The sequence below is a fragment of the Lithobates pipiens genome, unplaced genomic scaffold (assembly GCF_037356315.1).
Source record: "Lithobates pipiens isolate NorthernLeopardFrog02 unplaced genomic scaffold, aLitPip1_a1.2 Scaffold_22, whole genome shotgun sequence".
Taxonomy (NCBI): domain Eukaryota; kingdom Metazoa; phylum Chordata; class Amphibia; order Anura; family Ranidae; genus Lithobates; species Lithobates pipiens.
The window spans coordinates 180,743,655-180,770,384 of NW_027507784.1; the positions used below are offsets into that span (position 1 = coordinate 180,743,655).

The 26,730-nt window shown below is 41.1% G+C and overlaps 1 protein-coding gene across 1 annotated transcript in view; it reads right to left on the reverse strand.

The window, feature by feature from the left end:
- Positions 1-2,420: 2,420 nt before the first annotated feature.
- The window catches only part of SLC40A1 (solute carrier family 40 member 1), a 106,922-nt gene continuing 82,612 nt past the window's right edge, over positions 2,421-26,730 (reverse strand). The window contains exon 8 of the mRNA XM_077448700.1: positions 2,421-4,762. Within this exon, the coding sequence (XP_077304826.1) occupies positions 4,446-4,762 (317 nt within the window). The 3' untranslated portion in view covers positions 2,421-4,445. The remainder of the gene's footprint in view (positions 4,763-26,730) is intronic.

The following is a 26,730-nucleotide window of genomic DNA, read 5'->3' on the forward strand; positions in this document are numbered from 1 at the left end:
TACATGGCATCTATCTCCAATGCCATACAAGAAACTGGCTTTAAAATGTCCTGTTGGTACAAGGTTCCTACATCTCTTCACAGGAGCTTTCCTCAAATCTCCCTCCAAATGTTGGAGATGCTTTACTCAAGATGGCACTTACCTCCATATTTTTGGGGCTGCCCAGTTTTACAGCTGCTTTGGACACAGGTCCGCAAACTGATCTGCAACTAGGGGACGACCCTAGTGTTCTTTCGCTATTCATCTGCTTATTGCAGTCAAGGCATGTATTCTTTTAATCTGGAAGCAGATGACACCAACCTCTATGGGGGTTTGGCTTAGAAAAATTCAGGAAATCTGTACAGTGGAAGATTTTCTGGCCTCTTCTAATCACAAAGAACAATTCTGTGAAAATAGTTTCTATTGGTTTTGGCTATACCTTCTCTGCAAATGACCCTACTGATTTAGCTAGTTGATTCCCCCCCCCCCCCCCGATGATGGTGACCCTGGGGTCCTGTGGACCTAGGAAACGACCGACCATTCTTCTCACTCTCTATTTACCAAGACATTGGGGACCCACCGCCAGGAGGGCACCACATCAGGTACCTGAAGGGAACCTGACAACCCCCTTGATTCTTTTGCTTGATTTTTTTTATTTGTGAAAACTTTAAATAAAGAATAAAAAAAGAAGGGGGGGGGGCAATATCCATGGGATGTACTTACTTTATCACATGACTGTTTAACCAGTAGAGAAAAAAAACAACTATTTAATAAAGTAATAATGGGATAGAGGGCCCACATGCAGTATTGGGCAGACCTTGCATTTTTACAGCAGGGTGCACCAGTTGTAATAAGAGAATCATTAGCTCTTTTCAGCAATTTAATTCAGCAGTACAGCAAACCCTTGCAAATCAAACTGAGCATATGATAAAAAAACAAAAACAAAAAAAAACTGCAAAAGCAGACATTACAGTTGGTGAAAACCTCATATCTGGTGATCTAGGTATATAGGCAGCTGAATGTATATGTGCATGTCAAGCTTTCTTATAACAATCAAGCTTTGTCTCTCCACTTGCACATCCTGAGTGTCCCTATTAGTCACTGAGACCATCCACTTTATTAACTGCTTCAACCCCGGAAGATACTACCCCCTTCCTGACTAGAACACTTTTTTGGATTCGGCACTGCGCTGCTTTAACTGACAATTGCACGATCATAAGACGTTGCACCCAAACAAAATTGACGTCCTTTTTTTCCCACAAATAGAGCTTTCTTTTGGTGGTATTTGATCACCTCTGTGTGTTTTATTTTTTGCGCTATAAACAAAAAAAGAGCGACAATTTTGAAAAAAAACGCACTATTTAACTTTTTGCTATAATAAATATCCCCCCAAAAAATATAAAAAAAAATATTTTTTCCCTCAGTTTAGGCCGCTATGTATTCTTCTACATATTTTTGGTAAAAAAAATTACAATAAGCGTATATTGATTGGTTTGTGCAAACGTTATAGCATCTACAAAAAAGGGGATAGATTTATAGCATTTTTATTAGCATTTTTTTTTACTAGTAATGGTGGCGATCTGCGATTTTTATCATGACTGCGACATTATGGCAGACACAGCAGACAATTTTGACACAATTTTGGGACCATTGGCATTAATACAGCAATCAGTGCGATTAAAAATGCATTTATTACTGTAAAAATATCACTGGCAGGGAAGGGGTTAACAATAGGGGGCAGTGAAGGGGTTAAGTGTGTCCTAGTTTGTGTTCTAACTGAAGGGGGATGGGGACTGTGCAGGGAAGATAACAGATCGCTGTTCATACTCTGTATGAACAGACGATTTGTCACTTCTCCCCTTTAGAGAACCGGACACTGTGTGTTTACACACACAGTTCCGGGTTCTCCGTGTCTCAGCGGCGATTGCCTCCTAGTATCCACAGGGCGAAGCGCCGTTACATAACGTCGTTTCGCCAAGCTGTACCATTCTTCCGCAGTACAACTGTGGCGACTGGCCGGCATGCGGTTAAAAGGTACTAGAATTGGGAGGCTTGGAAGGAGGAAGGAGCAAAGCCAAGAGAAAACGTATAAAGTATCTATTAGGATTTGCGCTGTCATTTTGTTTGTTATTCATCTGATGTCTTATAATGGTTTGGTCACTTTTTGCATCTTGAATGCATAATTGTATCTTATATGCTTGTTGAACTATTCATTATATTTTAGATTTATAGATTCTCCCTCTAGTGGTTGTATATCAGATAAGGGAAGTGATCACCTTTGCTGCATGAAGCACATTGTTTTCAACCAGATATTGCTTCCTGCCCACCTAAAAATCCCACATCATCGATGTACTTCTCCCAGCAACCACTTGTTACAGTCAAGTATCAGCTCTTGGGCTGCACTTAACAACTTCACAAGAAAAGACACCACACTCCAAGTATTCGGCTAATTAAGTTTATTTATGGTGGCTGCTATCACCTTTCCAGGATACTAAATATTTACCACTTGTAGCCTGCAGGTGTTGCTCTATACAAGTCCTGGAAATTTCTTCCTCGCTCTGATGTACTGACAAGATATCTGAATGACACAGAGGAAGGACACACTCCTCCATTGCAAGCAATGATCTTACCTTGTAGATTAAGACATTCTGCTACAAATCATGAAGGTTTTGCTTGGATTTCATATTACAAAGCCCAGTATACTTTTAAAAAATAATGCCATATATACTTCCTATACGAACTATTTATACAAATAATTTTAAACATTATATAAAATATACATTTATAAATGTGTAAACCTAAACATGCAGTAAGTATCCAAAACCATCATAGTTTCCCTTTAATATGCTAGCTGAGTTCACACAATTTAAACTTGCATAACATCATTTATTTTAGGGTTAGTAATACACTGGTCTAAAACAAATATGCATTACACGTGACAGTACGGTCCATAACAGATGAACCATAGCAGAAAAAAAGGAGAAATCAGAAATAAAGTAAATGTTCCGGCTGTACATAGTGGGATGATTCCCATTTGCTGGTGTCCTTGATGGTTGCACTGTTCATTTGGGAACAAATATTGCTAACTTAGGGAACCAGCTAACAGAACAAAACAAAATCAATGACATATAATAAAAACAAAAGTACGGACATGGCTTCTATTATCTGAAAGTATGGAACCTTTAGATTTGCATTTAAAGGGAATGCTTCATCAGGAATACAGTATTTAAGAAAGTGAAGGAGGTAATGAAGAAAACTGTATTGATTCTTATGCAATAAAATGCTGGTGCTTTTATATAATCCAAGGCGTACTTTTCATACTTTTACTTTTACATTCAATTTGGTGTTAGGCGCATTTGGTGCTTTACTATTTTCTTCTTTGTTTTAAAAAGCTTTGCTGTTAGTTTTAGCTGTTGCTGAATATTTTGACAAATCCAGTACTTAAACTCCATTAGAAAAAATAATCAAAAATTCTAAATGTCTTTTTAACACCATCACTGTGTCTCTAATGCTACTCTAGAAAGGTTCTATAATGAGATCCTTTCATTCAAAATATATATATATAACATATACCACATATATTCTATAGCTACTACAGAAAACACTATTGTAGGATACAAAGCATGGCTACTCACTAGCTTACTGGGGCTTTAACTACATGGATGATTTTGATTACATGATTTCACCATTATAAGTTGACCATAGATATAACAATAAATGATCAATCATAAATTCATTCATTTCAAACTATTGTTTTTAATTGAAAGACTGATATGGTTAAAATGGAGTAGATTTGTCCTCAAGAGGACCATTCCTTTCTCTTTTTAAAGACAACAGTCTATTAATGCTTAACTCACCTACTTAGGACTTGTGTAAATTATACTTATATCTATGAGTGATGTCAGACAAGAACGTTTCATGCAAGCACATTTAATATAGGCAACCATCCTGTAAAAACCACAAAAAAAACTGTAGAGTAATGGCAGTGAAATAAATCTCACTGGACAGGACATAAAGTTAAAATAAATTCAATGACCTCCTAATTCAGTAATTAATTACATGTGGCAACTGCAACACCGGGGAATCTAGTTGCGACAAATCTTAGCAGTCTTTTGATGTCTGCAATCCTGCCGGAAGATTGAGAATATTGTCTCCCTTGCAGTGCTGTGTATTAAAGCCCTTGTACTGCTTCCCCACTGAGATGATGTACTGAACACGAACAAAATGCTAATTTTTTACAGGATGATTGTCCTCACCAACAAGAAAAGCTGTCATGTGACCTCGACACTGTGGCAAATCAATTGTGGATACTGGAGACAAAACATTCCTATGTCTAAAGGCTAATTTATTTCCATAGTTTTGACATTCCACAGCTGACTGCCAGTGATTTCAGTGGCATAAATGCATGGTCAAAAACAACCATGGTAGCTTAGCCCTAAAGGGTACCACACATACGTAAAGCTCACTCAAACAACAGAGGTATCCCTTTGTTGCTCACCTGAATCAATTTTTGGTTCAGTGTTAGAACAGGATAACAGCCATCTTCCTAGATTTTTATAAGCAAATCGAAAATACATCATGTGGCCCATGGCAACAAAGGAAACAGAAATTAGAACAAGTAGACCAAAAGCCTCTGGATTGGGTCCTAAGATCACCATAATAAAATGCAGAAGGTCAAGTAGATAATTCATGGAATTCTGGACACCATTGATGACTCCTCTTTCAGATTCAATCACATTTTCTTGAAGGAGCTGAGTTACTGTTAGATCAAATGACCAGAGCCCTGGGAAAAAAAAAAAGAGATGTTTATTTAATCTATAATACTTAAAAATACTGTTAAAACAGATTCTGAAATACATCAAGAGAAGGAATCCAAAGCTAAGGTATTTAAATTCCATATTATTAAAATAGAATTCCAGCTATAGCTTAAAGTGGAAGTAAATTATTTTTTTTTACATGTACCTACAGTTAAGCCTATAATAACGGGAGTGAGGTCATCGTGGCTCCTGCCACTAAAAGGGCCGGAGCCCGCGAACCCCGAAGAAACACCGGGGAAGATGTCAGCCGTCTCTGCGGTGTGCGGGTGCTGCTGTAGTGCTTTGTTCTAAGATAAGAATTTCATAATGCATTGCATACTAGCTCATTGTGCCTTTTTCTTACTGTTTTTTCTTTTTCCCCAGGGTTTACAACCGCTATAACTAGGTTTAAAAATGCCCCCCCCCCCCCCCCATCCTAACCTACACTTACTAACCTATGTAAAAAAAGATGTATATACTCACCTATTTTTGGCCTACTCTGATCCAGTTATGTGATCTGGCTACCCTGTCTAAGCCAGTGATGGCTGGAGGGGAGAAGAGGGACTGCCGACAATAGGTATACCATAGAAACCTATCGGAGACATCATCGTTCCTGGTTTTCCCAGCCATTGTTGGGCACTCTCCCCATTCCCCTGCAGCTGCCACTGACTGACACCAGAGATCATGTAGTCAAACCGAAGCAGCCCGAAAATAGGTGTGCATATACATTTTTTTACAAAGGTTAGTTAATATTCTAGATTGTAAGCTCTAACGAGCAGGGCCCTCTGATCCCTCCTGTACTGAATTGTATTGTAAGTGTACTGTCTGCCCTCATATTGTAAAGCGCTGCGCAAACTGTTGGCGCTATATAAATCCTGAATAATAATAATAATAATAATATAGGTGTTTGGAAGGGGAAGGGAGCATTTTTAAGACTAGTTAAGCTTTAGCTGGACGTTTACTATAAGCCCCTTACATACTAATGTGTTGCGATAACACATGGTGCGTTCATTTAGAATGGTACCCCAGTGCATAATACAGTAAGTGGCAATAGACCCACCATGCAGCATGCCACAACCATTCATAATGCCATGCAAATCATTGGACCAGATACTTCATGTTGATGTGATAAATCAAAGGAAGAGGTGGGTTTGAACGGGCCCTTGCAGCAACAGTCAACATTTTTTCTTGATATTTACTAATGTATTCATTGTGACTCTATGTAGATTTAAGGCTGTGCTAGAGAGATGAATCTACATGCATGTAAACATATTAAATATAGAACTAAACTCACAAATACTTCAATTTGAAAAACACTGTCAGTAAAAGGGATTGCATTTTTTTTGTTACTGAAATACAGTTTTATCCTATCTTTGTTCATACTTTCTTTTCCTGTGCTATACACATCCTGTAGACTCTGCGTATGAACTTCCTGTGGACGCGCACCCTCCAGCAGCAGCAAAACATCACAATTGTACTGTGGCGACTACAGCAGAAAATGCCAGCACACTGCGGGTGTATATGTACCTGAATGTTTTTAGTGTTGGGTGGAGTTGGGAAGGATTAAACCCCTGTTGGTTTATTTTTGGCTGTCCCAATGCAGGGATTTCCCTTCAATGCTTGCCCCGTAGCTAAGACAGGAAGGTGAATTAATATCTTAGATACTTGTTACTGGAAAACATGTTCCCTCACCTCTTGTTCTGATAACCAGAAATTTTGATTTTTCATCACTTTTTTTATATCTTATTGACAGATCACCAGAACAAATAAAGATGATAAATCTACTTAGCAGGGACACAAACAGCTATATAAACCTGACAGGGGTTCTAATAACCTACAACGTTAGCGAAAACGGCAAAAAAATTTTTTGTCTATAATACATGCACTTTAACCGCTTGCCGACCGTATAACTTACATATACAGTGGCAGTACCTAGTACCGCGTGATTCTGCGCGATCCAGATAGTGTCCTTAGTACAGTGAGTGACAGGGCATATTTTTTAGGACTGATCACTGTATTAGTGTCACTGATCCCCAAAAAGTGTCAAAAGTGACAGTTAGTGTCCGATTTGTCTGCCGTAATATAACAGAACATGGCCGCCATTACTAGCCGCCAACAAAATAAATAAATAAAAATTCCATAAATATATCCCATTGTTTGGAGACGCTATATCTTTTGTGCAAACCAATCAATACATACGCATATTGGGATTAAAAAAATAAAATAAAATAAAATATTTAATATTTATATTTAAATATTTAACCAAAACATGCAGCAGAAAACATAATGACATAAACATAAACTGACGAAGAATGTATATTTTTTTGAAAAAATTTTGTTAGATATGTTTTATCGCAGTGTAAAAAAATTTAGTTTTCTTTTCAAAATTTTCTGTCTTTTTTTGTTTATAGCGCAAAAAAAATAAAAAAATGCAGAGGTGATCAAATACTACCAAATGAAAGCGCTATATGTGGGGAAAAAAGGACATACATTTTATTTGGGTATAGCGTCGCACAACGGCGCAATTGTCAGTTAAAGTAATGCAGTGCCGCAACGCAAAAAATGGCCTGGTCATGAAAGGGGTAAATCTTCCAGAGGTCAAGTTGTTAAAGTATAACAATTAATTTTTCCTAGGGCCCATTTACATTTGGGCTGTTACGCTTTGGCCGCGTACACACGGGCGGACTGTTCGCCCAACTTTGTCCGCTGAACAGTGTTTGGGCGGACAGTCCGCTCGTGTGTGGGCTTTCAGCGGACAGTTTCAGCGGACAGTTGGACGGACAAGGTTTTTCGGAATTTCCGAAAAACTGTCCGCTGCAACCTTGTTTGAGCGAACAGTCCGCCCGTGTGTAGGCTTGTTCGTCAAACAAAGTTGCGCGCATGCTCAGAAAGGATTTTCACGCCGAAAGCTATAATGCAGTGTATAGGACGTCGTATTTTTCGTCCCGTTGTTCACGTCATCGCGCACGGTTTCAGCAAACTGTTCGTCCGTCGTGTGTGGCCATGTCCGTCCATGCTAAGTTTGAGCGGACTGTTTGCCGAAACTGTTGGACGGACAAAGTTGGGCGAACAGTCCGCGCGTGTGTACGCGGCCTTAGAGGCTTTGGTTTATAAATGTTTTCATCATATTCAACACCTTTTTACAATTCAATTTAATAGGAAAAATGTGCAAATCCAGGGCGAAATTGGTGTGAATCTCGGTTGAAAACATTTATAAATAGACCTCTGGATTTACACTTTAAGTGTCTGGATTTAAATACACTTTAAGACCCCTTTCACACTGAGGCGCTTTACAGGCGCTAAAGCACTAAAAGCAGCACCTGCAAAGCACCTGTAAAGCACCTCTCCTCTCACTCCAGTGTGAAAGCCCAAGTGCTTTCACACTGGAGTGATGCACTGGCAGGACACTCAAAAAAGTCCTGCAAGCAGCATCTTTGAGCCACTCCTGCCCATTGAGATCAATGAGCAGTGCCGCTTTGCAGGTGCTTTTAACCCTTTTTTGGCCACTATCGGGGTGCTTTTAACCAAAAAGCGCAGCTACTACTGGTTGAATCAAAAAAAAAAAAAGAAGATTAAGCTATGGCCAGCTTAAAGTGGTATTAAACCCCAAAAAAACCTTATTCCAAAAGAAAACTGTTTCTAAAGTATTAGCTGAATTTTTCCTTCAATTTGTTTGTGTATGTGCTAGCTAGTGCATGTAATGCCGCGTACACACGATCGGACTATCCGGCTGACTTCGTCCGGCGGACCAGAGTCCACCCATGTGTGCGCTCAGAAGAAGGCGGCAACAGAAGACCGGGCCACCGCTAGTAAAAGAGCTATAAGATAGCGGAGGCCCAGCAAGAAGAACCGAAGAGGGGGACAAGACCCCTGAAGAGGGGGGACAAGACTCCCGAAGTTGGAAGAAGACCCCCGGACGGCAGCGGTGACAATGAAGAAGAAAGTCGGGCTCCTCCGCTAGTAAAAGAGCTATCAGAAGATAGCGGAAGAGTCCGGCGAGTAAACCCCCCAAGACGGAAGACCACCGGAGCTGTCCAATAAATTATTTTAAAAACATGTGTTGTGTTTTTTTCTTTACACTTCTTTTCACCAGGTGAATGGGTAGGGGTACATGGTACCCCAATACTCATTCACATAGGGTCTGGGGCCGGGATATCTGGGTGCCCCCTTATTAAAGAGGGCTCCTTGATTCCGATAAGCCCCCTGCCCGCAGACCCCGACAACCAAAGGCCAGGGTTATCGGGAAGAGGCTCTTGTCCTCATCAACATGGGGACAAGGTGCTTTCCCCAAAGCACCCCCCATGTTGAGGGCACGTGGCCTGGTGCGGCTCAGGAGGGGGGGCACTCACTCGTCCCCACCCCCTTTCCTGACCGGCTGGGCTGTGTACTTGGATAAGGGTCTGATATCGACCCTGGGGGTACCCACGCCGTTTTTTTAAAGTAGGGCTTCCCATTTAAGTCCATACCAGGTGACGGGGCCAGCGAGGTGTCAATCTTGCCGATGGAGGCAGCGACAATGACTTCCTGCGCTAGTCCTGTCTACCTGGAGCCACGTTCAAAATGAACAGACTTTTCTCTGTGTGTGGGCAAGTCCGTTCATTTCAAAAGTCCGGCAAACTCCCGCCATAGTCCGGCGGTATGTCTGCTGGAAAAGTCTGGTCGTGTGTGGGCAGGTCCACTCGTTCGGGTGTTCCGCCGGATTAGGTCAACCGTACTAAGTCCGCCGGATAGTCCGATCGTGTGTACGTGACATAACACTCCCCTCCCTCAGACTGACAGAGCTGCTGTCCCTTCTGTGCTGATTCATCCAGATTGGAGGCACTTCAATACCGGAGGTGTGTTATTGGCCAGATCATCAAGTAAAAATAGACTTGACAAAAATAGACTAGAATAAACTAGGAAAAAAAACAAATGCAGCCACCACATCTAAATGATTGGGAGCCTGCAATATATTACATTTTGGTTTTGGGTTTAATACCGCTTTAATAGAAAGCTCCTATTAGTCAGAAGGTATTCGGTATGGCTTCATTTGACATGTTTTGCATATTGCTTCATCAGGAATAGGGTACTGAAAGTGTAAATCATAACAGTAAATATACACTTATACAAACCTGACAACATGTGACACATTGCTGAGGTGAGACAACAGCGTGAAGGAACAAACAGCCATGACTTACAGAACAATAAATGTAATGGTGATGTGTTGTGTCCGTATACTGGGGGGGTGTACACCGGAGATCCCCCAACACTCTAGGACCATAAATCCAAAAAAATAGGTAAAAGGAAGGGGAGGTGGTGGAGCTATGATGACCAACGACATTTTTAACTGGCCAATGTGGCCTGCTCCTGGCCGGAGGGGAAGATGACATTTTTCAGACTTTGCCTTTGTAGGATAACTTACCTACCATATATTATATGGGGGGGAATAAGGGTCCCATTTAACATACTTGGCTTGTTTGATTTATTCATTTATTGTATTATTTTTGTAGAAGTGTGTATCATCTTGTGCGGTGAGGTTATGACCTTTTCAACCAGGGTGGCCAGGCACCCTGGGGTGCCTTGAGGGTTCTTCAGGGGGCCTTGGCAAATGCCTAAAAACTAATCAAAAAGTGTATACAAGCCAGCAGGTGGATCAAGCCTGCCTTTAGTTACACAAAGTCACTGGTTTTCATTAGGCACCATTACGACTTTCTAGACACGGGCATCCTAACAACCAATGACATCATCAGTTAGTAAGGAGGTTGTCTGTTGCCTCCACATCCTCCTCTGCCTCTCTCCCTCAGCACTTGGGTGACATTAGCTGACTGATGGAGAGAAATTGAGGGAGAAGAGAAACATAGGAATACTAGTCAGTACCAGTGTGCAAAAATGTATTTGCTTTGGAAGCATAAATCACCTCTAGCGTTGGGCATCTTACGTGTGGATGTTGCTGCATTATATAAAGTTAGACAAAGAAAGAAAGGGTTTGGGATTTTAGATGAAGCATGTCCCTGGACGCAAAATGCACTGTGGGGCTGTAATGTGTTTTTTATTACATATACTAATACAGATAGTAAGTAAAACCACAATGCAGGTAAAATAAGTATTGATGTTACATATAATTCAATATATATGCATTGTAACATAACATGGAGGTGAAAATGGTGTTGCATGTAATGATGTAGCTGTGGCATCAGTATATGTAATAAAAAACACTTTACAGAACCACCATGGGTTTTTGTGTCCATGGACATGCTTCATCTAAAGTCCCAAACCCTTTCTTTCTTTGTCTCACATATCAGGGATGGACACATTGGACTTGCACGTCCTACACCTCATTTAAAGTCCCAAACTCCCTTCTTTGCATACCATTATTTAAAGCTATTACAATAGTTTTTTACATTTTAGAATGGGGTGCCTTGAGACTGTCCATAATTTTAAAGGGCACCTTGATTGAAAGAAAGGTTGAGAAAAACTCTGGGTTATGAGAATGAATCCCACTTTTTACTCCTATTAGGGAATGTAAATGTATTGCATACAGTATATCCCCTACTTAAGGGTAGGTTTTATATAACTATACTTGTATATCATATTGAATTTTAAAGGATTGATCTAGTTTTTGGATTTACCGTATTTTCCGGTGTATAAGGCGACCCGGCATATATGACGACCCCCTAATCTTACAGGACAAAAACGCTTTTAAAACTGTACTTACCGTATAAGACGACCCGGCTTTCGAGGCTTCATATTTCTTCCTTCTTCCTGCATTTGCTGGAGCCAATCACGGCGAGCGATGTATTCTATTAATGAATACAAAGCCTGCTTGGATTGGCAGAGGCTGTAAGATCATCAGCCCGCGCCTCTCTGACTCTCCAAGCCAATCCGAGCAGGCTACAGAGATTGGCGGAGGTCGTTACTCCAATCCGAGGTCGTTACTCCAATCCGAGCAGGCTTTGTATTCATTTGAATACATCGCTCACCAGGATTGGCTCAGCGGTATATACTGTATGTAGCCGAAGCTTCATACAGTATTACCGAACACCAAGCAGCCATCCGAGGGGCTGACCCGGCGTATAAGATGATCCCTGCTTTTTGGCCAATTTTTTTACATGTAAAAGGTCGTCTTATACACGGGAAAATACGGTATGTTTTTTTTATTATAATTTTTTTTTTTCTATGTGGCAAATATAGCATAGTACTGCCTTTCTCATCTACTCTGCAGGGGTTAGCTAGAGTGTTGGGGTGTCTCCTATGTACCCACCACCAGTATATGTAGTCCCAAAACCTTTCATAAGCATCACAGTTATGGTTATTGTTCTGTAAGTCATGGCTGTTTGTTCATCTACGCTGTTGCCTCACCTCAGCAATTGTGTCACATGTTGTCAAATTTTAATAAATGTATGTATCCTGTTATGATTTACATTTTCAGCACCCTATTCCTGATGAAGCAATATGCAAAACATGTTGAATGAGGCCATGCTGAATATCTTCTGACTAATAGGAGCTTTCCATTAGTCCTGGATATGTCATTTGTATGATTAATATGCAAATTGGTATTTGGACTCATTAAGGGCTTGTTAATAGCTTTTGATTGATGCAATAATCATTGTTGTTTTTTTTTTAAATAAAAGTCCCACCGTATATTTTCTTTCATTAGACATACTTGTTTTGGGATATGGTGTAATTTAAAATTCTCTGGGAGACCCTTTTTTATATCTGAACATGGGTAGTAAACACTATATAGGGACAATTCAGAGAATGCATCTCAACAAATAAAATTTTCTAATAAAGCATTTTTAGATATTTTGGAAATGTATATGTTGAATATATGGGTTTGCAATAGAGAAATTCTGTGGACAGGAGGTGTTAGGTTCATAAGCTTCTTGCACACAGTACTGATGTTTGAGCATCTGCTTTTTTTGGATATAATTTCAGGAGTCTGTTTTGCGCATTCGCGAGCACAACACATTCCTAGCGAAAATTAATTAATATCAATGCTCATATGCGTGTATTTGTGCACATTTGTGTGTGGCGGTGCAAAACACTGACCGAGAACTCAAGAATACTCATCGCTTGTAAACAATGGGCTGTATTTTAGATCAGTAAAAAAAACTGCTGTACTGAGCTTTTTCAAGCTGCAGTGTACAAGAAGACTTATTTACTGTATATCAAGTGAAGAAACTTCTTGTGAAAAAAAAGCAAATCTATTTTCGCACATGCTTTTTTTTATTTATTTATTGCAGGTATTTATATAGTGCCAACTATTTACACAGACCTTTACCTCCACAGTATATATATATTACACATTCACATCAGTCCCTGCCCTCAAGGAGCTTACAATCCAAGGTCCCTAAGACCCCTTTCACACTGGTGTGTTTTGCAAGCGCAATAGTGTTAAAAATAGCGCCTGCAAAACGCCCTATAACAGCTGCTCCATTCACTCCTGTGTGAAAACACAAGGGCTTTCACACTGGAGCCGTGTGCTGGCAGGACGTCAGAAAAAGTCCTACCAGTAGCTTCTTTGGAGCGGTGAACTCACCACTCCTCCACCGCTTCTTCCCATTGAAATCAATGGTACAGCGCTGCAATACCGGTCTGGCAGCATTTTGCGGGTGGATTTAACCCCCTTTCGGCCGCTAGTGGGGGATTAAAACCGCCCCGCTAGTGGCCGAATAGCGCCGCTAAAATGATGGTAAAGAGGCGCTAAAAATAGGGCCACTTTAGTGCTGACACCAGTGGCGGCTCAGTGTGAAAGGGGTCCAACTGACATTTATATATACACATACTAGAGCTAAATTAGACAGAAGCCAATTAACCTACCAGCATGTCTTTGGAGTGTGGGAAGAAGCTATATTGGTAAAGGCTGTGTACAATGGGGCTTAGAATACAATTTTTTCCAGCACTTCCTTGGGTAAGTTCTGAACTAAAGCCAGTGTAGAAGGAAAACTTGCAAAACTGCTCCATTAGAATGTTAAATCTCTTAAAGCAACATTACTCAAGTGAATAAACATTTTGGATAACCAAATTCAAGAATTGGCACTGAAAAATGCTGCACCAAAAACTTTACCTGAATTTGAGGAACAACAAATAAAGTCACAGGAATACACTGAGAAATATAATAGGAAGATTGTTTTATGTAAAAATAGAAAAATTTCAAGGGATCCATTGTCCTATAGTACGGGATAAGTATATAAACGCCAAAATACCCAAAGGTCAAAGACGTGTGTTCTGAATCGAATCTAAAGCATACTGGTCAAAGATACAGATTCTGATAATGATGTTTCCTCTATTTCCTTTTTTTATTCACAGCAGACCATGGTTATGGAATCAAAGGCTACAGAACACATGGTTTGAGGCAAATATAAAGGTGATGGGTATAGCGCACATAATACACACACCAAAAGATCTAATTTACAGAAAGAATCACCAAATTTTTCTTTTCTCAACCATTTTAACATTGAGGAACCATTGAAATAGCTTTCTACTCTATGGGAACCCCTCCTAAGCATTGCTATATCTACAATTCACAGTACACAGCCTAATGGTCAGTGAGAAGAATGCTCCTTATGTTGGTAGTTAGTGGGAAGAATGCTCCTTACATTGGTGGTCAGTAAGAAAAATGCTGATTATATTGGTGGCCAGTGCGAAGAATTATGCCTTCATTCATGGTCAAAATAAATTTAACAGTTTCCTCCACTCACACAAGTGAATGGACATATCCCACTACTGTGCTAGTTGATTCTGGCAGCCAATAGCGCCGGCTGTCAGAACACCTGAATTGTGCCTGCAGCTGATTTTCTGCAGGTTCTGTTTGGATGCAATTTTCATCCCAGTTTCTTGGACAAAAGTCAATCCAGTAATCAACTTTTGACCAGCCAGTAGGGCTGGTTAAACTTTTGGCTGATTACCTGACTTTCTAGCTGTGTATAGCCAGCTTTATTCCTGCTTCTAATTGTGACAAGGATGTCCCTTTAAAGCGGATCTCCACCCATTTGTGTGACTTGGCTCCTCTGTAAGTCATCCACCCTCCGCTGCACATTTAGGGTTTTTTCTTTTTCATTTCTGCCCACCTAGGCGAATGATGTTTGTGCCCCCAGTGCCTCCTGTGATATGTGATGTTCATATCCCAGGAGGCACCGGGAGCCGTGAATGTTACAAAATTCACTAACAGAGGAGGGGACGGACCTAACGGCACGACAACCCGAAAGCAGCCGGAGTAGCCTTCTGATGACATCACAAAGGAACATGAATGGTCCACGACCTGGCGACAGCTGCAGAGAAGAGGATCCCAGCAGGACAACACTGGATCCTGTGTGGGTGAGTATCGCAACTGCATCCATATCAGCATCAGCTAAGCAGTGGAGAAGAAAAAAAAATAATAGGGGGGAAGGGTGAAACGCCTCTTTAACTACATAAACGACTTAAATTGTGTGGACTTTAATGGCTTGCCAATGTATTAAACTAACAATGAATGTTTAACAGCAAGTGGATAACTACAGAACATTTAAACTTATTGCCAAACATCGTTATATAATATCTCTTCCTGACTTTCAACTTTGTTCCTTTTTAACTCAGTTTCCTGACTGCTGATTTCTGCAAAATTGTGCATGCCACGCTGTTACTCTCAGCGCCTTCTTAAAGGGCCCATCATATTTTTATTTTATTTTGCTACTGTGATTCCCTGATAAAAATATTTTTTTTAAATTTATAAACAGTTGTTACTTTATCCCTGTCACCGTGGTTGCAGGAAAGAAATTTGCTCCATCTATGGCCGGGCCTTAGAAATAACGGTAGTTGTTGCCTGACTAATCCTAGGGAAATTACTATATAGCCAATGGTTAGGAAAATGCAAACTGGCTAATTGACTTTTCTCACAATCAACCTGGTTAGGGATGCAGGGCCACAGCCAAAGGTGCTTACAGCGATTACTCTGCTTGTTTGCCAGCCATTCTCAACTAGGGCTCCTTCAAAGGTTGCTAGGATTTCCATGAGCTGTGGGTGATGAACCTCTGATCTGATGGTGCTTGTACAGTTCCAGGTCTAACGTCAGATAGGGGGTTAAGCAGCCATTATCAACCAGGGTTCCTTTAGAGGCTGTTAGGGTTTCCTTGAGCTGTGGCTGATGAACCTCCAATCTGATGGTGCTTGCACAGTTCAAGGTCTAATATCAGATAGGAGATTAACCAGCCGTTCTATACCAGGGTTTTTTCAGAGGCTGCTAGGGGTTCCTTGAGCTGTGGCTTATGAACCACCGATCTGATGAGTCTACATAGTTTGGGATCTAACACCATTTGGCAGAGCCAGCGGCATTAAACCAATGATCTATTTAGCTGACTGTAAGGGGGAATTCTGACAGCTAACGAAGGGGGCTTTCTTCCCACTGATCAACAATGGGGGCATTTTTCCCAATGATCCCAGAAAATGTATTTAAGCAGGGGTTTCCTGAGACCCTGAAACTCATTGTAATGGTTCTTCTGGGGTAAAAAGGTTGATACAAGCTGCTTTATGCTGTAGAGAATAAGAAAGTGTAATGGTTTAAGTAGTTTAGTAAAAATACAACTGGGTAGGGCTGACACCATTTAGACCACAAAAATGTTGTGTGTTGGGGACAGGCAGCCCATAGAGGAGTGAGTTTTTTCATTCAAGCAATGGGTTGAACAAGAAAAACTGCCTGGATTCCCCCATCCCCACACTTAAGTCCTCCCCACTGAGCTATAGTATTCTGATGCTATAGTATTCAGCCTGCAGTGCTGATTGAGCAAGGAAAATCCAATAGGGCGGTTGTACAGAAGTAGATTGGCATATCACCTTCTGTACAACTTCACCTGCCCATACATTGATAGAAATTCTGCCAGTCCCTGCTGAACTGGTCGAATTTTGATACATGTTTGGCTGGCTTTAGGAGTAGAGTGCATTTCTGGCAGATCAACAGATATTTTTATGTACTTGCATGAACTTTGTAATGATACAACACCGGGATATGTACTTGTATTTCAGTGATGTACTGTGGTTGACTTTTATTTTTCCCTGACATACACTTCAGAGCACCATTCCAGGCATGAAGGAAAAAATACCCCTGCAGTGAACATTGACGGGAAGGGTAAATTATGTACGTTAAAGGGTTTGTAAACCCTCATGGTTTTTCCCCTTAATGATTTCTATGCATTAAGTTGAAAAACCTTCTGTGGTGCTGCAGTCTACTTACCTGACCCCGATCCTTCTCTGGCTGGAAACTAGCACACCAGCTCTACCTGGTGTCTTGTGTCCTGACTGGATAGATTGATAGCAGCGCAGCCATTGGCTCCCGCTGCTGTCAACCAAATCCAATGACGCAGCACCGGGGGTGGGGCCAAGTCCTGCATTCTGTGTGAATGGACACAGAGGCAGGACTCGGCTGTCCACCAAGGAAAGTGCTTCTCCAACATGGACACTCAATGCAGGGAGGAGCAACCAGCACCACTGAGGGACCCCAGAAGAGGATGATTGGGGCCACTCTGTGCAAAACGAACTGCACAGTGGAGGTAAGTATGACATTCCTCTTATTCCTCACTCTGGAAGGCTTCTTCTGCGACCAGTCCCCTGAAGCCTCTTCTCTAAGGTGTTCCAGCTAGCGGTCACATCAATACAAAGCAGAACCAATAGTTCTGCACTGTACGTGAACATGCTGAGGACCCACCTACAAGCAGGAGCATCAAGGAGAGCTCCAGCAGTCAGCGGTAAGGTAAGCTCATACAAAGACATTAACCGTATAAAACTGCATTGTTCAAACTAATTTACTGTGCTAGCAAGCCCTGACATCAGCAGAATTCTGCATGTCTTTATATATTTCAATTCTGGCACACATTGGGAACCAGAGACAAAGCAAAACTATTCCTAAATTCCGAAAGGGGAAGCAAAATAGCAAATAATGACCTTACTCTGCAGACAGAACTAGGGTAGAGGTAAGAATCCTTAAAATGTATGACTGTTGGTCTTTATTCAGTAACGTTGCAAACATAAAGGTGATGCTGGGGCATAACATTATTGTGATTGACAGCTATCTTATTAGAAAGAAATTTGTGACATGGTTTTGTCTTGACATCCAGTATATGTAAATGTAAGCCCTGGACAGTAAGTGGTTATACCAGGAACATGACTGCAGCTGCAACCATGATCCTGCTATTTATTTATTTTTTTAGTTGGCAATTGGCTTTCTTATAAAAATGATTGGGTGGCTCTCCAGCTACCTCCAACTCCTTTGTAGCCGCTTCTCTACTGTGATAAATGAAGAAAGAAGCTCTGATCAGCTGCTTTGGAGGGCAGAGGAGAGATCAGGGGTCCAACAGACCCCTGATCTCTCCAAAAAGAATACCTGTCACTCTTCAAAGCTGTCACAAGCAGTCTTGTTCACCCCTTGTAATAGCAAAAGGGTAAATTAAAAAAGAGAGCGCAATTTTAAATATTGACATGTTTGGTATCTATTTACTTGATGCAACATCATCTTTCATATTTTACCAAAAATGGGAATTATATTATGCTTGTGCACACTAATATAGATTTATGTGTATTTTTAAGAAAATTTGCTTTTGATAAATGGCTGAAGGTTCCAAGTAATTTTCTAGCAAAAATACAGTGCCTTATAAAAGTATTCATACCCCTTGAAATTTTCCACATTTTGACATTTACAACAAAAAACGTACATTTTATTGGGAGTTTATGTGATAGACCAACACAAAGGTGAGCATTATCTTATAGAAATATAGAAGTGATCGAACACATAAAGTGCTAAGTGCATATAATGAACAAAACAGAAAAAAAAACAGCAAAAAAACACACACACAATAGTCCAACTGGGTGAATGTTGTAGTGAAGGTTCAAATGCAGAAATAAAGTGACTTAGTGCTTGCAACATGCAGAAAAAATGTATTCTTTCTCGACTTCAGTGATTCACCGTGTTTGCTAGGCACACCAGGTAATTACCTCACCGCTGTAAGGTATACAGCGTATCAATAGCCTTTTCAGAGACACACAAGGAATCAGGAAGGGGACTTCAGATACTCCTATTGTTATCACCATCCATAAAATTGCTCCATAGGTGGATTCAGATGTTTCTCAAGGAATAGATATAAAGACGACCATAGTGTAGTAAAATTAAACTTTAGCGAATTTATTCAACAATTAAAACTACTCACAAAACAGCAAGGTGAGTCACACATTAACAGCAGACTATGAGCAGACCGCTCGGGTGTAGGCGTCACTTCCGGTCTCCGTATCCTATGCGTTACGTCACTTCCCGTGACTTCAACTGGGATGAGAGGATGATAATCGGAAGTGGCATTAAGAGTACTGGGCGGGAGCGGCTCCGCCTAATATTTAAATACTAAATATCTAACGAATAACCCCATAAAAACTCAGGTAGTAACATCCAACAAAGTTGTACATAGTTCCTTAACCACTTCCCGACCAGCGCACGACGATGTACGTCGACAGAATGGCACGGGCAGGCATATTGGCGTACATGTACGTCCAATATTCGTTGCCGCCGTGCCATCGGGAGCGCGCCGCCGGCGGCGCGCTCCCGCGCTGGTCGGGACCCCCGTGAGTCCGGTCGCGGGACCCGCGGACTCGATCGCCGCGGGCATCCCCGCGATCGTCTCACGGAGCAGCCGAATGGAGGAAATGCTGTATAAACAACATTTTTCCATTCTGCCTAGCAACTAGTGACGCTGATCTCTGCTCCATGTGATTGGAGCAGAGATCAGTGTACACTAAATGAAAGCCCAACCCCCCCACAGTTAGTAACACACCCCTAGGAACACTTAACCCCTACACTGCCACCCACTGGTTAACCCTTTCACTGCCAGTGTCATTTACACCGGAATCACTGCATTTATATAGCAGTGATTACTGTATAAATGACAATGGTCCCAAAAATGTGTCAAAAATGTCCGATGGGTCCCCCACAATGTCGCAGTCACAATAAAAATCGCAGATCGCCGCCATTACTAGTAAAAAAAAAATAATAAAAAATTATTAATAAAAATGCTATAAAACTATCCCTATTTTGTAAACGCTATAACTTTTGCGCAAACCAATCAATAATCGCTTATTGCGATTTTTTTTACCAAAAATATGTAGAAGAATACGTATCGGCCTAAACTGAGGGAAAAAAATGTTTTTTTATATATTTTTGGGGGATATTTATTATTACAAAAAGTAAAATATAATGCGTTTTTTTCAAAATTATCGCTCTATTTTTGTTTAAAGCGCAAAAAATAAAAACCGCAGGGGTGATCAAATACCACCAAAAGAAAGCTCTATTTGTGGGAAAAAAAGGACGTTAATTTTGTTTGGGAGCCACGTCGCACGACCGCGCAATTGTCAGTTAAAACGACGCAGTGCCGAATCGCAAAAAGTGGTCTGGTCTTTGACCAGCAAATTGGTCCGGTCTGAAAGTGGTTAAGAAATAAGTCAGTATTCAACCCTCAGATTAATAATAATACATTTATAGATGTTTTTAAAAAGGTCGTAGTAGAAGACTTAAAAATGTTGGACATTAAGAAGAAACAGGAACCCAACCACATGAAATGTGGAATCAAGAGGCTAAGTGAACGTAAAGACATAGTAATCCATCCAGCCGATAAGGGAGGAGGCATAGTGATTCTGTCAAAATCCCAATATAATGAAACCATGGTAAACCTATTAAATGACACAAAAACTTACTATCAATTAGCAAGAAATCCTGTCTTTAAAGGTAGGAAGGAGTTAGAGCTGGTGGTTCACTTGGGCCTGAAGAAATAAATTTTGAATAAAAAGGAAGCTGAATTCTTGATACCCGAGTCCGTTAGAACCCCAGTTATCTACTACCTTCCCAAATTACATAAAGATAAGATGAATCCCCCCCCAAGGCCTATAGTGAACGGGATCGATTCACTCACCTCTAGAATGGGAGCATATATTGATAACTTCCTCCAACCTGTAGTGAGAAGCACCAAAGCTTATCTCTGGGATACGAAACATATCCTACAGATCTTGGGAGAATTTTCCAGCGAAGGTCCATACATTCTTGCAACAGCAGATGTATCTTCGCTGTATACTATAATCCTTCATCATGAGGTTTATGAAGCCGTGAAATGGGGCCTCAGAAATCATTCAAACTTGATTTGTGCACAGAGGAAATATCTGGTCAAATATTTAGACTTCTGTCTGAAGAATAACTACTTTTGGTTCAACAAAAACTTCTATCATCAAAGTACAGGCGTGGCTATGGGCGCCAAGTTTGCCCCAAGCGTAGCAGGCCTTTTTATGGCAAAATGGGAGGATGACATGGTTTTTTTCCGATACACCCATTGAGTTGGTCATGTATAAACGGTATATAGATGACATCATAATATTGTGGAAAGGTAGCACCAGTAGCTTAAAGGAGTTCCAAGAGAAACTAAATGTGAATGATATGAATATAGCACTCACATGAAACACTAGCGAACAACAGGTGACCTTTCTAGACCTAGAGGTGATACAAGAAGATGTATACCAAGACGCATTTTAAGAGTGTAGACAAGAATAGCTACCTCCCAATAACAAGCTGTCATCACCAAAATTTAAAAAAATATTTTAATATTCCAAAGGGCCAGTTTATGAGATTGCGCAGGAATTGCAGCAAACAGGATGCATTTTTGGAACAAGCCAGGCTTATGGGACAAAGATTTCAAGATAAAGGCTATGAGAAAGATCTCATTGATGAAAAAATACTAGAAGTTGAGGAAATGGACCGCTCAGATTTGATCAAGGATACAATGAGACAAGACAAAAGTCGCACATGACAAAATGAGGGGGCTATGATCTTAGATTTTAATGTCCAACATAAGAAAGTGGAAAAGATCATTAAAAGACACTGACATATCTTGTTAAATGACAAGGATCTACAGAATGTCTTGCCACCAAGGCCTAAATTTATATATAGGCGTGCCCCCACACTGCGGGACAGGATAGTTAAAACTATCCCAGATCCACCAACAAAGAACTTCACGTTCTTTACAGGCAAAGGGTTCTTCCCCTGTAAGCGGTGCTTCGCTTGTACGAGAACAGGTAAACCCAATAAAGTGGTCCAGTTTTCATCTACCAGCACAGGCAACATACACGAAATTAGAGACTTTAAATGCTGCAATACACAAGGGGCCGTATATGTGCTGGAGTGTAGTTGCGGCCTACAGTACGTGGGTCGAACGAAAAGGCCCTTGAGGGTACGATTAAAGGAACATGTGCAAAATATCATAAAGGGATTAGATAAACACAGCGTCTCCAAACACTTTGCGATACACCATAAGAAGGATCCCCGAGATTTAAAATTTTGGGGTATTGTAAAAGTGAGGACGCTTAGTCAGATTGAATCTAAGTGGATTTTTTCTCTCGACACATTTGCTCCTAGAGGACTTAATGTCGAATTCGATCTGAACTGTTTTATTAGTAATTTCTAAAGCTCTTCCCTCTCCCTTGGCCTTCTCTTCTGTCCTCCCTTCCCCCCCTCCCCTAGTTTAATTTAATTTAATTTATTTTATGTCTTCAAACTCTGTAATGTATGCATCACCTCCAAGATCCCAGTGTGAGATCCCATGCAGAAAATTAAGTTTTTTTCGAACTGGGTAATTCTAAATAAATTTTAAATCAATTTTAATATTTTAAGTCTTAGGTTTTAATATTATGATTATTTTGAGATTTATATATATATATATATATATGGTCCATGAGGATAATGATCTTATCCCATTTTTATTGCTTTAGGTGCTTTTTTATGTTTGTTTTCTTCTTTTATTTCTTTTTTCTTCAGTTCAGCATATATTGCTGACACCAACATGGCAGGTCTATTTGGAGAATTTTTTTTTCATGTTTACCTCCAAGAAAATGGCCGCAATGCGCATGTAGGAGACAGATATATGGTCTCCAAGAAAATGGCTGCGGTACGTGATCTGTAAATAATTGTACAATAGCCAATTCAATATAGGGCGTTGTTGCTAACTTCCTAAAGATGTACCCCATAAAGATTACATGTCTATTGTCCTTAGGATGTAGGATTGGGTGTTCCGTTCCGGCCCCCCCCGACCCTCCTCCCTTTTGTTTGCCTCTGTCCGAGACACTCCGCTGTGTTAGTTTACACGGGGAGTGTCCATATTTAAATATTAGGCGGAGCCGCTCCCGTCCAGTACTCTTAATGCCACTTCCGATTATCATCCTCTCATCCCAGTTGAAGTCACGGGAAGTGACGTAACGCATAGGATACGGAGACCGGAAGTGATGCCTACACCCGAGCGGTCTGCTCGTAGTCTGCTGTTAATGTGTGACTCACCTTGCTGTTTTGTGAGTAGTTTTAATTGTTGAATAAATTCGCTAAAGTTTAATTTTACTACACTATGGTCGTCTTTATATCTATTCCTTGAGCAACATCTGAATCCACCTATGGAGCAATTTTATGGATGGTGATAACAATAGGAGTATCTGAAGTCCCCTTCCTGATTCCTTGTGTGTCTCTGAAAAGGCTATAGATACGCTTTATACCTTACAGCGGTGAGGTAATTACCTGGTGTGTCTAGCAAACACGGTGAATCACTGAAGTCGAGAAAGAATACATTTTTTCTGCACGTTGCAAGCACTAAGTCACTTTATTTCTGCATTTGATCCTTCACTACAACTTTCACCCAGTTGGACTATTGTGTGTGTGTTTTTTTGCTGTTTTTTTCTGTTTTGTTCATTATATGCACTTAGCACTTTATGTGTTCGATCACTTCTATATTTTATCACGGACGATATTTTGTTAATTGTTTTTGCATACTTACATCGGTTATGTGTTTTTTTACATACACTTGAGTAATCTTATATATTCACTTGAGCACTTTAGTGGGGGCTACCCCTTTTGATAGTGGACTAAATCACGTTTAATATATGGTGTTTGACACTTTAATTTTAAGCGGATATTTTTTACCTTGGCTTTTAGATACACATGTATGAAGAGTTTATATATATGTTTTTTGGTTAGCCCAGAGTATATCTATACGTACCATAAGGGGTTAAAGGTTTTATATAAATTTTTCCTTTTTTTCACTTTGGTAGCGCAGCACTATTCCTTTACTATTTGTATTCAGCCCCCTTTACTCTGATACCCCTAACTAAAATCTAGTGGAAACACAGAAATCCAAAGCTCAATGGGTCAACAGCAGCAGTCCGCAACAAGTGAAAAAAAAGATGGAATAAGGAAGGGAGAAGGGGCAGCCGCCTAAACCCCTGCTGAGTTTAGGTGGCCGCGACTCACAGATGGGCAAACACTCACGGATGGACGAGCACACCAGCATGCAGATAGTGATCCGGCATATGGAGAGATGGACCATCCTGCACAACAGACTGGTGTTTACTATGGCCCATGGTAACTCTGGAGGAGCTGTAGAGATCCACAGCTCAGGTGGGAAAATCTGTCCACAGGACAAGTATTAGCCGTGCACTCCACAAATCTGGCCTTTATGGAAAAATGGCAAGAAGAAAGCCATTGTTAAAAAAAAAGCCAAAAGAAGTCCCTTTGCAGTTTGTGACAAGCCATATGGGGGACACAGCAAACATGTAGAAGAAAGTCCTCTGTTCAGATGAGATCAAAATGTAACTTTGTGGCCTAAATGCAAAAAGCTATTAACATTGAATTAAGATACCTGTGCAAAGTGAAGGAAATCCTGAACATATGATCGTTAGGGGGTACTTGAGGACTGAGATTTGGAACTACTGCTCTACAACATAGAAGTTAATTGTTCTGTGGTTCACAATAAGAATTGGGAGGGCTAATTACATTCCTTGAGAAAACACATGAAGTGTGCACAAGACAGCTCTGAATTTCTGACAAGATCAACAGGTATTTGTTTAACCACTTGAGATCCGCGCTATAGTCAATTGACGGCTACAGCGCGGATCTCCTTTTCCGGGACTACGTCTATTGAGGTCGTCCCGTGTACGAGCGGCCTGCGCGCCCCCCTGAGGGGCGCGCGCGGCGCGCTCTGTGATCGGCGAGTCCATGAGACTCGCCTGATCACCGATCCGTGCAAGGGGTCGATCCCGACCCCTTATCACGTGATCAGCTGTCAGCCAATGACAGCTGATCATGTGATATAACGGAGCCGGTAAGAAAAAAAAAAAGCCTATCACCAGCGGCCGTGATCGGGACATCAGTCCCGATCATGGCCAGCCCTGCTAGCGACCACCTGCCCCCTGCAGTGCCCCACTTATTAAAAGTAAGTGCCCCCCGTCAGTGCCACCCAGCAGTGCCCACAGTGCCACCTAGTAGTGCCCACAGTGCCACCCAGCAGTGCCCACAATCTGCCTCAAAGGTGCTGCACCCCAGTGCCGCCCATCAGTGCCCAGCAGTGCCGCCCATCAGTGCCCAGCAGTGCCACCTATCAGAGCCACCTATCAGTGCCACCTATCAGTGCCCATCAGTCCCATCTATCAGTGGTACCTATCAGTGCCCATCCGTGCCACCCATCCGTGCCACCCATCCGTGCCATCTTATCTGTGCCCATCTTTGCCCATCAGTGCCGCCTTATCTGTGCCCATCGGTGCCGCCTTATCTGTGCCTATTAGTGCCGCCTTAACTATGCCTATCAGTGCCCACCAGTGCAGCCTATCAGTGCCCACCAGTGCAGCCTATCAGTGCCCACCAATGCAGCCCATCAGTGCCCACCAGTGCAGCCTATCAGTGCCGCCTAATCAGCGCACTTCAATGAAGAAGAAAAATGACCCATTTGCAAAATTTTATAACAAACTATTAAAACATGATTTTTTTTTGCATCTTTTTTTGTTTGTTTAGCAAAAAATAAAACTCCCATCTGTAATTAAATACCACCAAAAGAAAGCTCTATTTGTGGGAAAAAAATGATAAAAATTTCATTTGGGTACAGTGTTGTATGCCCGCGCAATTGTCATTCAAAGTGCATCAGCGCTGAAAGCTGAAAATTGGTCTGGGACTGAGGGGGGTTTAAGTGCCCAGTAAGCAAGTGGTTAAACTTATCAAACAGATATAACAAAATGCTTTAATGGTATATTTAATGGACCAAAAGGTAGCAATTTGGAGAAGTTCATTGTTAAAGTGGATGTAAATCCGATTCATTAAATTTGAGCTGGGCACATATATCTGCAGTGTTTTTTTATCTCTCTTCAAAGCACTATGTCCTGTAGCCGTCTCCTGCCCCGTTCTTCTGTTATCAGCATTAGAACTTCTGACAAGCTCTCTGACACAGGAGATAAAAGCAGCTGTGAGTTTTGTGTTAGGAAGGATGCTATACATAGATTAGAAGAGTGCTGAACGATTCAACGAACATTGCTAAAAGTGTCTACCTATGAGGAGAGGGGGTGTGTACCTTTCCTCCAATCAGCTGTCTTGGCTGTATGCCCAGGCTTCACTGCAGTGCTAACCAGGAAGAGAAAATCTCCTAACACGATCTGAACTTTCTAAAGAATATATAAAGCTGAAGACAGCAGATATACAAGTAAAACGTATGTAGGGAGATTTGTTTCATCTCTGTGTACCATCTCAGGCTGTTCACTTCACTGGGTATATGTGAGGGTTTACATCCACTTTAAGGTTTACATACAATTTAAAGCGCATATATAGCCAAAATGTCTTTCTTTAGTTTTGCATTGTATGGGAGAGTTTGAAACCCTGTAAAGTTTTATTGTTCTGACCATTTCTTGTATAATGTTTGCAATCTCTGACCATCTCCTGTATAATGCCCACAGTCTCTGACAACTTCTTGTATCATGCCCTTAGTCTTTGACTATATCCTGCTGTCTCTTATACTGAATATTAACTGAATTCTATGTGCACCCCTTTGATGCCATGAACCGCACTTGAGGCCCCCAATATTAAGAAAGTTAACCATCACTGCCTTGGAGGGACAAATGGCTGCTACTGGTACATTTAATGAGGGTAATCATCATTACCAAAAGTCCTAGAAAAGCTGGCAGT